Source organism: Hyposmocoma kahamanoa, unplaced genomic scaffold, assembly GCF_003589595.1.
Source record: "Hyposmocoma kahamanoa isolate Upper Pololo Valley unplaced genomic scaffold, ASM358959v1 92, whole genome shotgun sequence".
NCBI classification, from domain to species: Eukaryota; Metazoa; Arthropoda; class Insecta; order Lepidoptera; family Cosmopterigidae; genus Hyposmocoma; species Hyposmocoma kahamanoa.
Window position 1 is genome coordinate 8,340,581 of NW_020654748.1, and position 13,564 is coordinate 8,354,144.

Here is a 13,564-nt window from a genome sequence, read left to right on the forward strand (position 1 = left end):
AGCCGCATTTTTTAATAAAAATGAAATGTATAGAAAAATAAATTATACAAAGATACATCTACTAAATGCTTTATGGGTATAATCAATAAATAGACCACTTTACGTGCTTCTATTTACATTTCTTTTGTATAAATAAAAAAAGAGAATACACAATTAAATGTGCTCTATTTACAAATTTTAAATCTATATAATAATTTTATTTACAATCAGTTTATTACCTAAATATTATCTAAGAAGGCGTTCCTAAACGTTTTTTTTTCTATTTACAGTACAAATATTTTGTAAAAAGCTAATTGATATGAAAACAAAAGACAGACGATAACAGCGCTACAAAAATACATTTCTGTAGGTTAGTTCACGATTCAACAGAAATAATTTAAGATACTAATATTAACAATTCAATTACAGATATGTATCAAGTACTTAATTTGACTAATGAATATTCAAAATATTTTATTGACTACCTAGTTAATTAACCGTTTTTGTATACAATTAATTACATACAGTATATTGCAAAATGATTTAAGGTGATATGATGATAATTATATGTACTAACAATGTTAATGCACAACACACGGGAATGTAGAGTGAGTTTTCTATTCCAATATGCTTTAGTAGGTGTTTCTACACATGAATATGAGCATCTTTTACTGTGAGCACCACGCTCAAATCTCGGAATTATCACCATTTAAAAAAAAAAAACATAAATACTCGACCATATTTCGACTTGACTTCTTTTTCATTGCCATTTTTCGAGGTTTTCACAGGGAAAGTGCTCGTTATCACAAGTAGAATAACATCTTTAAATATCCCAAAAAGGATTCAATATCTAAAATTTTTAACTCTGTTTAGTTAATGTACTCAAATGTAAAGTAGAAATAGAAAGATTGGCATCTAAGCGAAAGAGATCCTGGCTGCTAGCCTACCTAGCTGGATCAATGTAAGATGTGCAATCCAGCTCCGTTAAGGAAAGATGTTTACTGCCACTCTCTGGGTCCAAATACCGCATCAATTGAATACATGAGTTTAAAAGGGGGACATCATTTCATCATATCTCAAATAACTGAACGAAAATAAAATTCCAAAACCAAATTAGTAACAAATTACGCAATAAAACGTAATAATAATCTAACAATTAAAATTAGTTTACATTAGATTTATAATAGTCCACATTTGGATAAATTCTGAGAGCCTTGATTGCGTGTAAATCACGTTTTGTTAATAAAAGACTGAAGATAATTTATCACGTTGCTGATTTCATTAGAGAATCGAAGAGGAAGGTGAGCGAAAGTGTTAACAACATTACGCTCAATGTAGAGACGCCGGCCGAACTCCTCACTGGAACAAATAAGCTTTTGTTATCATTGGGTTAAATGGTAAGACTTTTTGGGAAAACTAATAATGCTAGCTGACGACGCTTTTAACGAAATCGTGGACTATGGTAAAGGTCAAGTGAATTCAACTTGAAACTCCGGAAACATCTTTGGAAGTTGACGTTTTGTTATTTTTATGTTCTGATATTTTTTTAGCAATGGTTCTTTTTCAACTTTGTCATTGTAGATCTTGATCTACAATGACAAAGTTGAAAAAGATATTTAACAAGTTAAATATGTACAGGTCGAACTAAATTATGGAATTGCGAAAAAGAAGAATGTATTTTGATTTATTCATTTCACAACATTGTTATTTCTTTCATTATACAATTTTCATAAATATTAAGGATGTATGTCACAATGTAATGTCACGGAAAAATAGAAGCTCATCAAATTTTGTAAGTTTTCAGTGGCTAATTAACATCGTTTACAGGTATCCTGAAAATTATGTAACATGAAACTGTTGATCCATGAAATCAATTATGGAACAAAATAATGTTTACAGTAACCTTGATATACGATTTACGTTTGACGGATAGTTTACAGATTGATAATGTCGGCTAAATTAGTTACGCGTTTTGAGTTTATCGAAATAATTATGGAATCCTGAAGATTGTAGGCTGTTGGAATTTATTGAAATGGAAACTCAACTTTGAAAGCTAATGCTATTTCGTCAAGTATATAATTCATATTTTGCTGTGGATTTTATTAATATTCATTATGTATATCCAATCGTTTCAACAACAATAATAACGCTTTGCAAGGCTAACCCGAGAGTGACGAGCTACGACAGTCCTAGCGAATTCGCTTATTACTACTAATTAGCGTCAGTAACAAATATATGATTTTATTTATATAAAAGGCCACAAAGGAGCGCTGCAACGTTCAGCGACATTCGCTACGAGCGGGTTTGCGCGAGTGTCACAACTGACAAATAAACATTTTTAAAGATATATGTATACACTAAAATTGTAACGTCCCGTACAACAAAGTACAATTTTGAAAACGAAAATTTATTATTTACATCATGTTTACGACATGACTCTCAGAATCGAACATTTATGTGACAATATTTTAAGTATATTTTCGATATAAAGGAGACAATATGATATTCATGTAATAGACATTAGCGAAATACAAATTTGATTTTCTGATAAAATACTCATCGAGATCATGGAATATTTTGTACATTAAAAGTCTATAAACGGAAATATTTAATGGGAAACATGAAGTAACAAATCAACAAAAGTTGACGGAATTGATTACTTTGTAGTAATGCTACGTGTTTATATATAAACACACGTCACAAAACACGTCAGATGCGCCCCAATTTAAAGTTATTTGTTCCGTTTAGAACATGGTTTTCACATAAGTAGTACGTAGTCAAAGTACTCAACATTTTAGTTTATATTGGATTTATTAAGCCAATGCATAATTGCGCCACTAAAGTCGGAACAAAAAGAAAGAGGGCTAGAGTTGTCCACTAAAAAAACAAAAAAATATAATAAAACACTAATGTTGTCAACAGTTCCCTTACATTTTCAATCGGAATCGGCATCGGGACTATTAGAGCGTCAATTAATAACTGTCATATCGTTTGTGCTGTAACTTGAACAGGTAAACGCATGTCCTTACTGTCGACTAGCAATATTTCAATGACGACAAGATGCAGGCGTACACATTATGCTGACGGTGCTAAGTCTCATTCATTATTGTGCACACTTAGTCTTTCTATTATTTACACAAAAATTGATCTAGAGCTTGACAGTGTTTCTCTAAGAACAAACAATTCCAGCCAGTTCGAAGGAATTTTTCTTTGTTTTCGGTCTTTGTATTGATAATTATAACAAACTAATAGAGCAATTTCATCATTGAATATCATAGGTATAGGTATTAAGAGGTAATACTTTCATAGGTATTACAATTAATTAAGCCACATATCTAGTTAGCCGCTGGTAGCTGTATACGTACTTACCTACCTGATTGAGCAAAGAAAACCTTTCATAGATTTCTTACAAATGGCGCTAAGGCAAAAATGTCGTTAAAACCAAAAATAAGGACCTGCAGCGAGCACATACAGAAATTAGTAAGGTTTGTTGACTCGTTCCGTAGCTCTGTTGGGAGAGCGAAAGCCCCGGTAAGGCGAGGTCGGTGGTTTGAATCGTGCCGGATCGAAGCAATTTTTCTTTGTGTGCGATCTTTGTATTAGTGATCTTCCTTCTCTTCTTTTGCCTGGCCTTATTCCCATTTATTTGGGGTCGGAACTTCTGGTCACTCTTCTCCAAGACGGTCTGTCCTGAGTCGTCTGTGATATTAACTGATGCTCTCGCAGGTCTTTATTAATAAGGGATATCCATATGAGGCGGGGTCTACCACGTCTCTTTAATGAGAGGTGTTTTTATGAAACTCGCCTGTTTCATTCATAAACCCTCACTCGTATTTTAACGCCTTTCATTATAAGTAACAGTCAGATAAACTACTATTAGTGTTACATATTTGTTATAGTTATAAGTCGTCACTACTAAAACTAATGTTTTTTTTATTATATCAAATAACGAACAAGTGTTAAGCGCCTGATGTGAAGCAATACACCTGTCGAAAGTAGTACCAGTGACACTCAGAATTCAAATAGGCCCTCCTATTACATACTGCCACTGCATATGTCATCTGCTTAAAATAATGTATTTAAAAAATAGACGATTTCCCACTAGCAGTTTGTATCAACTATCAAATTTAGCCACTGTAAAGAAACTCTACATCACTCAAACTGTACGCAGACAACATTGGTCTCTAAAATATGATCTAAATATTTCGAAGAGGAGAAGCAAACACATTGTGGTACAAGTACCTAAAGTAAATACAGCATTTGCAAACAGACAATTCAGCAAACGATCGGCCCATTTGTATTAAGTTAAGAATATTGATAATTGTTTAAAAAAAATTGTTTGTTTTGACGATGTTTGGAAATGTAAAAATTAAACACTAATTTAAGTATAAGTTAAAAATGTTAAGTATGCATTTATAGCTATGGAAGAGCGGTGCCTCCTGACACAGGCTTCATAAGTTTAATAGGAGGTACCATCCACTGTTAATGTAAAGTTAATTGTATTACGGAAATAAACATTTTAGTTTATTTATTTTTATTTTTATATGTCACTCTGAGACACAAGTTGACAAGTTCCATGTCTTTGTAATTTCACCAGCATCCTTACTCGTCAAAACCGGAACGCAGTAATGCTCACATTACTGCTTGGCGGCAGAAATAGGTAAGGTGACAGTACTACCCTGAACGAACTCTTTTACAAGTAGCTCTACTGCTACTAAAGTGTGTTGTAAATGTTAAGTGTGGATATTGTTATTATTTTACATTTTCATTCACTGCAGATTCGTGCAGCCTGTAAAACTATTATCTATAGCTAATAATAAAGATTGAGTTTTCTCACGTCATCATGTAAAATTCAATAACTTTGTCTTTTGTATAATAAGTTACATAAATATAATTGTGAAAATTATATGATACAGCAGTCAGTTTAAAAAAGAGATATAGTTACTGTTAATAGATGTAGATAATTTCAACTTGTTTTTATTTTATAATGTTCTCTGTCTATTTACCCAATAATGGTTGTATCACAGTGGTTTTAAATTTGCTGGTTGAAAATAGTATTATGTATGTAAGTAAGAAAAAGTTCAAATTGGCTTATAAAGTTTCTTAAGATATCATTGACTAATGGTGCAAACAGGAAGTCATACCAAAATAAATTTTGCGATTCACTATCGCCTTCAAACCAAAACGTCGGTTAGGGGTCAAGTATCTTGATATATCGAGTGTAAATATTATCATAATAATCTAACATTTGGTTACGTACTTGTCTTAAAAATTAAATGTAATAGGTAATTACGCGAAAAAGTGCTAATGGAATAAGGTTGCCTTCAAATTAGACGCTTATAGAAGCGCTGCAGTGGCGTAATGGTGAGGCGTGACACCCTCGCTTTACACCTTACTTCACTAATAATTGTTACTACAAAAGAGGCGCGCGTTACGCTAGTGTCATGATACTCTAGGAGGACGACGGGGCGGTGTGGCCCGTTTCGTCGTGAGGAGGGGAGGGGAGGACGCAGCTCCTCCCAGGTGCTGGGGGGGTTCCGGTGCGCTAAGTCGATCCCGGATCCCTCCCACTAGAGCACCCGAGAAGGCCACTGTGGTGTTTTAGCCGGTAGGGGTCTGGCATAACCTCTCCGCTGCCCCCGCGGCGGAGAGGTATCCTAGGAGGACTTCCCCACGAAAAAAAAAGTGTCACGACCGTAGTGCTGCGACTGCGCTTCAAGATATCGTATGATTATTATAATCTCAGTACAGAGTACTAAAAAACCGAACTGAAACCGACCTCTAAAGTACGTGGAATTACGTCTATTTGCCAAGTTTTTTTTTTTAAATCGGTTACCGGAAAGTGCGCAAACCAGGATTCATCCCCAAGTTCGCCACTATACGGAACTTGATACATGAGATAATAAAAATCGGTTCTCACTACACAAAGTACATTGAGAGAGAGAAAAACGCCTTGAATCAAAGAATAGCAAAATCCACCATTAAAATAATTGCTACTTATAATAAAATTTAGGCGCTATTTATAAAATGAATCTTCATGCGTGAACAGCCACTCTTAGAGGTGGATGATTTTCTTCAAAATTAAATGCGACCATTATGGAGTACCCTCTTTCCAACAAAAAAAGAATCGGTGCACAAATACCGGAGTTATCGCGTAGCATACATAAAAAAAATACAGTCGAATTGAGCCTCCTCCTTTTTTTGAAGTCGATTAAAAATAAAAAGGGGTGCGGGTGCTGCGCCATACACACGCTACTACAGCGCTTCTCTAAGCGTTCAATATGTAGGCGCCCTAAGATGCTTAAAACGAACATTGCAAAACGGGGATAAACGCCATAAAACAATTGAACGAGAATTTGCACGCCTGCCTTTATGGGAGGATAAATGGAATCCGGTATTTGTAAAAACTAAGTTTTTTCGCGCTCGACTGATTACTAGAATACGGCTTCGGTGTGGAACACGGACACCCCGTTAGTGTTGTGTGTAATGGTAGATTGAAAAATATTGTGAGTGTGGATGAAGATGCCATCGTTGAGACGTAGTCGTACACGTAATATTGCATTTCCGGTAAGCCCGGGTTAGTTTAGCAGCATTAGAACTCCTTGGGAAAGAGTTCGTCCAGGGTAGTACTGCTACCTTACCTATTTCTGCCGCCAAGCAGTAATGTCAGCATTATTGTGTTCCGGTTTTGAAGGGTAAGGATGCTGGTGAAATTACAGGCACATGGGACTTGTCAACTTATGTCTCTGGGTGACGACTCGGTGAGTGGTAGTGCCCCTCAGATCTTTGCAATTTAAAACTCTGAGTGGCACTTGAACTATTCTGGACAGGCGTGTAGAATAGTTCAAGTGCGCGACTTCGTCTTCTTTGTCCCGTCACTTGATGTTATAAAAAAATCACGATCAGTGTAATTTGATCAAAACACCGGGATAATACAGGTAGGTGCACAAATGCCTGTTAAATTGTATAATAGGGTTTATCTCCGTTTTTTAGTGGAAGTGTAATACAACGCGAATGTTTAAAAGCGTCTATATACGGTTAAATAGATTATTAATACTCGGATGCCAACAGTAACAACATTGCCACGATCTTTCTGAGCATATTCCATCATAGCTGAAGCGCTATTATACCATCCAATAGCAGGCTACATTATATCCACGCTCTCAGAGTACTGTTCCACAGATCCCTGTGGGAAGTAGCATTGTACCTCCGAATGAGCTTTAGAAGCAAATACTGCTTCGTCATTCACGTTCTAACTTTTTAATGATCGTCATACTATCTTTTGGTTAGATTTTTTATATTTAAAAATATGTGCGTATTTGATTTCCAGATGTTACCATCGTCGTCACTTTCCGTCATATTCAATTACTTGAATATGACGGAAAGTGACGATGAGGTCAAAGATAAATAATGCCTATTCACTCTCGCCTTGAAAAGGTCCAAGTTGTAGCGTTCAGGAAAAAAGTCTGCAGGCAGGGAATTCCACCCCATAGCCGTTCGCCATATAAATGTATGAAACCTTGGCATTTCCAGAACTTAGAGTAGAATCCTACCTAGCCTACGTCTGAAAAGTCTACGGAAAGGTGGAATTAAATAGTGCAACTTCCTGGCACACTTTCCGTGATATATTTTGTAGAATACCGATAAGCAGGCAGCTTCACAGCGTGCTCAAGGCTCTGCAGCTTCTTACCTACTAATCCCGAATCACATATAAATCCAAGGTAGCCAGTTAGTATTTTGCAGAACCATCCCATCACAAAACCGACCTAGACTTATTATTATTAAAAAAAATCTTTAAATTTTTACACTTGAGTGCATAAAACATGGCTTACCTAATAACATTGCTTCTTTACTTTCAGCAAGTTGACTTTTTCCTACGACAGCTTCGCTGCCTTCTCGCCACGCTGGCGTAACACGCGCTGTGCAACGCACCTCCATCGTCCCTCCTAAAGGCACGTGTAGCCCTAGTGCTGTAGACAGCAAGCCGTGAGCGTGTTGGATTGGCGGGTACTCCACCAGGAGGTTTGGGTCTGTTACCTGAAAACGAAGTAACTTTTAGTCACAATTAACGGTCATTATATAACGTGACATACAAGTATCTCGGAATACATACATAATATAGGGTCGTGGTAATTAAGAAAGGTTTTAGAACAAGAAAGATATTGTAACATTTCGCAACAGAATTCCGCTATTACTAAAACTTTTTATCACGTCGTTGCAGTTCGACATGTTGCCACCATGTGCTTCAACAAAGCGTGCCATTTATTCATCACAATTCTTTTACGTTATAGGACAATGGTAAACTCCCATATAAATTTCTGTTGACATAATTTGTATGCGTCTGCTTATGAAATATATAGATAATATAGAGTTGAAATTCCTGAACAAATTTTGTTTCGGGTTTACTATTCTGAGAAGTTAGGAATTAAAGATATTCCAATTTGAAGTTTTGGAGGCTATGTGTTCCGTATTTGGTGTATTATTATATCAAAATAAACTACAGAAGCCTTAAACAGAGTTAATAGAAGCTACCGTGGGTTTGTGACGTAATGAAAGTTCAGAGGAAATTATTTTGTATACTGGAACGGTTAAAGGCATGAAGTTAGCCCTAACAAAAAATTGAGTTAATTAATAACTACCACAGACTAGTCACTTGGATACTAATTTATTTTTTTGTGAAATGTGCCGTCTATCCCTGATTTTGGGACCTTTTTTGTCAGTTTTAGCATTTTCTCGCGTGTCATTTTTTTTTTTCATTTTTTGTAATGAAGTAGTTAATCTTTTATTCGCTTATTACAAATCGACCGAATCAGGATATTTGATATTACGTGAACTAAATGTGAACCATATCCGTACGTAGGTACTGAAATTCCTTTTTTGACAGCTAAATGTCGCCCAACGTTAAGAAACTAAGGGTCGTATTCCAGAACTCTACTCAATACTCAAGTCAGGACTTGAGTATTGCAGTGAGCACTGAAAACCATACTCAAGTCCTTGCCATTAGGGTCGTATTTCCAGTGCTCGAAATCATACTCAAGTCTGCTCAAATCCTGACTTGAGCATTGGGTAGAGTTCTGAAATACGACCCTAAGAAACTGTTAGTTGAAAATATCAGTCCGATTACATGCTAATTAGTAATTAGAGTTTCTTTTAGATATGATTTTATTTCCAGACTTAGATAGACCGCCATTATCATTTGAAAAACCTCATGAATTTATTTTATTCAAACTTGTATTTAAGACATTTGAAGATGCTAACGAATTCTTTTAAAATCATAGATTTTGTCATTGTTCTTTAGTTGTGTATATTGTATGTGGTTTGATGTTTTGCTACATTATACAACATGGACGTCTATTGGTTCTAGACGAAGAAATTGCTTCATTTGTGTACAGCGAGTCGGTGATTTCATAACAAGTTTTTTTTTGTTTATAACACGTTCATACGATTCCATTTGGGTGGTATTATATCCCAATCTAATATTCAATATCGAAACATGACCAATTCACTTATGTGTATGTTTATTAATATTTGTTTCCATTAAAGTATTAAGTAAACTGAATTGGTGGCAATGTAGCCCTATTTATATTATGGTTAGGTTAGGCTATAAGCCGTTAAATCCTAACCTTACTGTAATCTCATGTACAGCAGGCGGTTAGTATCTGTGCGACTCCACTCCCTACAGTGTTTGTGTTCTAACACACACCCACCATAATATCGATACCTCGAATGAACACAACGCCAAGTTTATTTTTAGGTCATTTCCTATTATTTTTGTAAACAGTCATATTTATTTACTAATATTAGCTCTCCGAATTTTGTGAAAAAAAAGAAACAAAACAAAATTAAAAAAAAAAAACAAAAAACGAATTTTGTGAAAAAAAGAAATAAACACAAAAAACAAAATAAAAACAGAACAGGTCCAAAAATTAAGCTGGCGTAGTGTTCATTGGAGGTATCGATATTTGACTGCCCACTGTACACATGGTCACGGTTAAGTCAACTAGGTCGTGTAGCAACGCGTAGCAATCGCGATGACTCACAGAATTTAGATTATAGTCCATGCGAAAACCTAAGTATTCGATGTTAGACATAACTGGTTAATATCTTTTCAGTCAGCCGTGCCCTGACTGATCTCATGATGACGCAAAGAACCGAAAGGTTGGTTTGTTTGAAAATAAAATAGATACAAGTTAGATCCGAAACTATAGTTTCATTTCCAATGCCGAGCAATCGCGAAAAAACAAAGACTCGATATTCTTGTATTCGGGGTTATTTAGTTAAATGCTAATAACCTCGCTGGACTATATTATATATATATCATATCATCATCATCATATCAGACGGAATACGTCCACTGCTGAACATAGGCCTCCCGCAAAGATTGCCAGACTAGCCGGTCGAATGCAACGTGCATCCACCGTTTACCCGCCGCCCTTACCAGGCCATCCGTCTACCTAGAAGGGGGCTGTCCCACTGAACGTCTTCTAGTTCGTGGTCTCCATTCGACATTTGTATTTGATAGTAAGTTGACAAGCACTCAACCTGATGACACCCACGCTCGCTCCGTTTTGCATCGGACTGCTATTTGCGCTAGCGCTTCCTTTTGTTACCGCACAGAGTTATCACTGTATAGAGCGATCTATATATATATTTTTTGTAAGATTGTAAAATCTTGTGAATTATTACAAGTCACGGAACAAAAGAGGTTGTTATGATGTCAATAATACAGTCCTGCGAGATTGTTCATATTTTACAAATAAAAGGTTGCTTGTTTTGATCATAAACGTCTCTGTTATGTGGGTTTGGCGTTCATTTAATACAACCCAGTACAAAATTAAGTTACTATTTAATAAAGGTGCAAAATTCGAGAAGTCCTAGAAATTAAAGTTTTCCAATAAGTAAAGTTGAGGTAGGTTAGTACACTTGAGAAACTTATAACAACCCGTGCTGGAAAGGGGAATTTGTTTGTTTGGAATTATAGTACCATTTAACAGAGTTGTTTAAGTTTGTTGTTATTAAAACATTCTTTTGCTTTTTTAATTTATTCCTTTATTAGGTGCCCTTGTTTTCTAGTCCAACAGTTTAAAAAATGAAAGAAATAAAGCCAAAGTCAAAGTAAAATAATAATTTATTCCATCGGTAAAAATTTGTACACTTGAAAACGTCATTTTTAAGCTACTTTTTAAACAACTGCTGTTTCACTACGCTGACCTCCCCGAGAAGAATGAGCAAGAAACTATTCAAAAGCGGTAGGACAGTTGATCCTAGCAACTATAAGCCTATTTCAATTCTACCAGCTTTAAGTAAAATATTCGAAAAGGTTATCTTGAGTCAATTACGGTCTTATTTCGGTAGGAATCACATTTTTTATAGTGAACAATATGGGTTTACTAATGGTAGATCGACTAGCGATGCGGGGGTAGCGTTACTAAAACATATATTTGATGCTTGGGAAAGGTCTCAGAACGCCATTGGGGTTTTCTGTAGCCTCTCAAAGGTATTTGATTGTGTGGACCATATTACTCTTGTAAGTTAGGAAGATAGAATATTACGGTGTAAAGGCAAGGCGTTGGAACTTGTTTCGTCATATCTTAACGGTAGAATTTACAAAGTAGACATAAATGGAGTGACTTCCTTGGATTCTCCGGTAAAAATGGGTGTTCTGCAGGGCTCAATACTTGGACCTTTCTTATTTAGGGAACCTCACATTTACCTAATGCATTTAATAGGTGCGTTGACGAAGGTATTTTTCCTGATTTAAAATTTAACATTACTACACATCGCCTAATTAATAATAATAAATATGATTTTATTATTACATTGCGAAGATACGGAAAAATAGTTATTTGTTATGCAAGGCTACAAAGTTGTTGTTTGACGCGAGTGCTTGTATTAAAACCTGAGCTAACGAAGGAAGCTATTCCAGAGCGTAGCGAGGGTTTCAAGGGACGAGAAGCAAAACAACTTTACTGCCGAGCGAAACACAACTTTCACCTCACTATAGTGAGAAAAATGGTAGATGAAAGAAAAACAATCAAACTATAAAACAAAAAGAAAAAGTTTATCTTCGGATGCGTTTTGAATTTACACACCTCACCAATTTTTATTTTTGATTGTACTTTTATTTTGTGTGATTAAGTAATTATTGAAATTATTTTAGTTTTTCAACGAATTAAAATAATTTTACAAACACAATTGACACTTTAATGTCAACAATAATAAGAATGAAATATACCAACGGATTTATATTACATAAATAAGTAATGTACGACAAGTCTCTTATTTGAACGTGTAATTTTTTTTTCATCAAAAGAAAAAGTTAGTTGCACCACAGTCCATCGTCAAGTTCGAATTTCAAAAACCTTTTCCACGCTAGCTTGTAAAAAATGCTTTTACGCGCAGATTTCTAAGGAGAAAGAAAGTTTTTCCGAGCTAGTGAGGTGAAAACAAAATTGTCGTTACCTTTGGTTATGAACTCATTATACATCCTATCCTACATCTCACGGACACGAGTGTCCTCTAAAGGTTTGGGCCATAGTTGAGTTGAGTTGGCGAAAAAGCGTGTTGGGGATTTTGCCCATTTTCAAATGGTTGTGTACCTTCTTCGAAGTATAGGTTTCATCGAATGTTGTTCTTCACCGTTAGCGAGAGGTATGGCATATAAACATTAACAAACGTGTGTGACTTAAGAGTGTATACAATCTCAAATGGCTTTAGCTGATTCCGCATAACAGTCTAAGTGTTGAATCAATCACTTTGGAAAAAAAGTAAGATTGAGCGCATATACACTGATTATTACGGTCTCATATTAGGTTGGTTGTGCAGTGAGGTAGTTGGGATGTCATCTGGTTAGCGACGTATAGGGAATCAGGAACATTTTTAGATAGTGTGTTTATTCGTTCATGGTGCAAATAGAAACGAAATAGTAATTCAGTTACATTAATCTTATGCCTACTCAACATTTCCTTCAATACGCAATCCAGAGACGTAGTGAAGAAGTTACGTTGCTTCGATAAATTACAGGTGTGAAAACACGATTCTTAAAAATTTTCACGATAGACAAAAAATACAAACTTATCGCGAAATTTTACAAGAAAACCGCTATATTCAATAGGTACTTGACAAATACCAATGATTTTTTTTGTATCAACTGAACTAAATAGGACACGTAGTATACGATATACATTTTTCAAATGGCTTTAAATAAAGCCAGTGTCCCTGAAGTTCAACCCAAGCAAAATAATAACAATAATAGTGATATCTTTATTCAAAAACATACCTTAGCCTTAAGTATAGTACAGAGAAGAAATTTGCTGATTAGAAATGTTAATAAAATAAAATAAAACAAGCAGGTAGAAAAGGCGTAACAAATCTAGGGAATCTGGCTCCTAAACTTGACAAATGTCTGTGTCTTAGGAGACATTTTTCAGTTAAGCCAAAAACGTGTGCAGTATTTAAAACCAAAACAAAGTAAAAAATTAGTCTGAGCCATTGTGGTTATACATTGATAGTTATGAGGTAAAAGATCAAAAAGAATAGGCGTAAGTACGTGTATATGTATGTTTGTGTACATTTATGTGACTGC

General features: G+C 35.3%; 1 protein-coding gene across 1 annotated transcript in view; it reads right to left on the bottom strand.

The window, feature by feature from the left end:
- Positions 1–238: 238 nt before the first annotated feature.
- Positions 239–13,564, bottom strand: part of LOC113236608 — a 56,418-nt gene continuing 43,092 nt past the window's right edge. Inside the window, exons 5-6 of the mRNA XM_026472757.1 lie at positions 7,812–8,016; positions 239–1,338 (exon numbers count right to left, since the gene is read on the bottom strand). Coding sequence (XP_026328542.1) covers positions 1,244–1,338; positions 7,812–8,016 — 300 coding nt within the window. The 3' untranslated portion in view covers positions 239–1,243. The remainder of the gene's footprint in view (positions 1,339–7,811; positions 8,017–13,564) is intronic.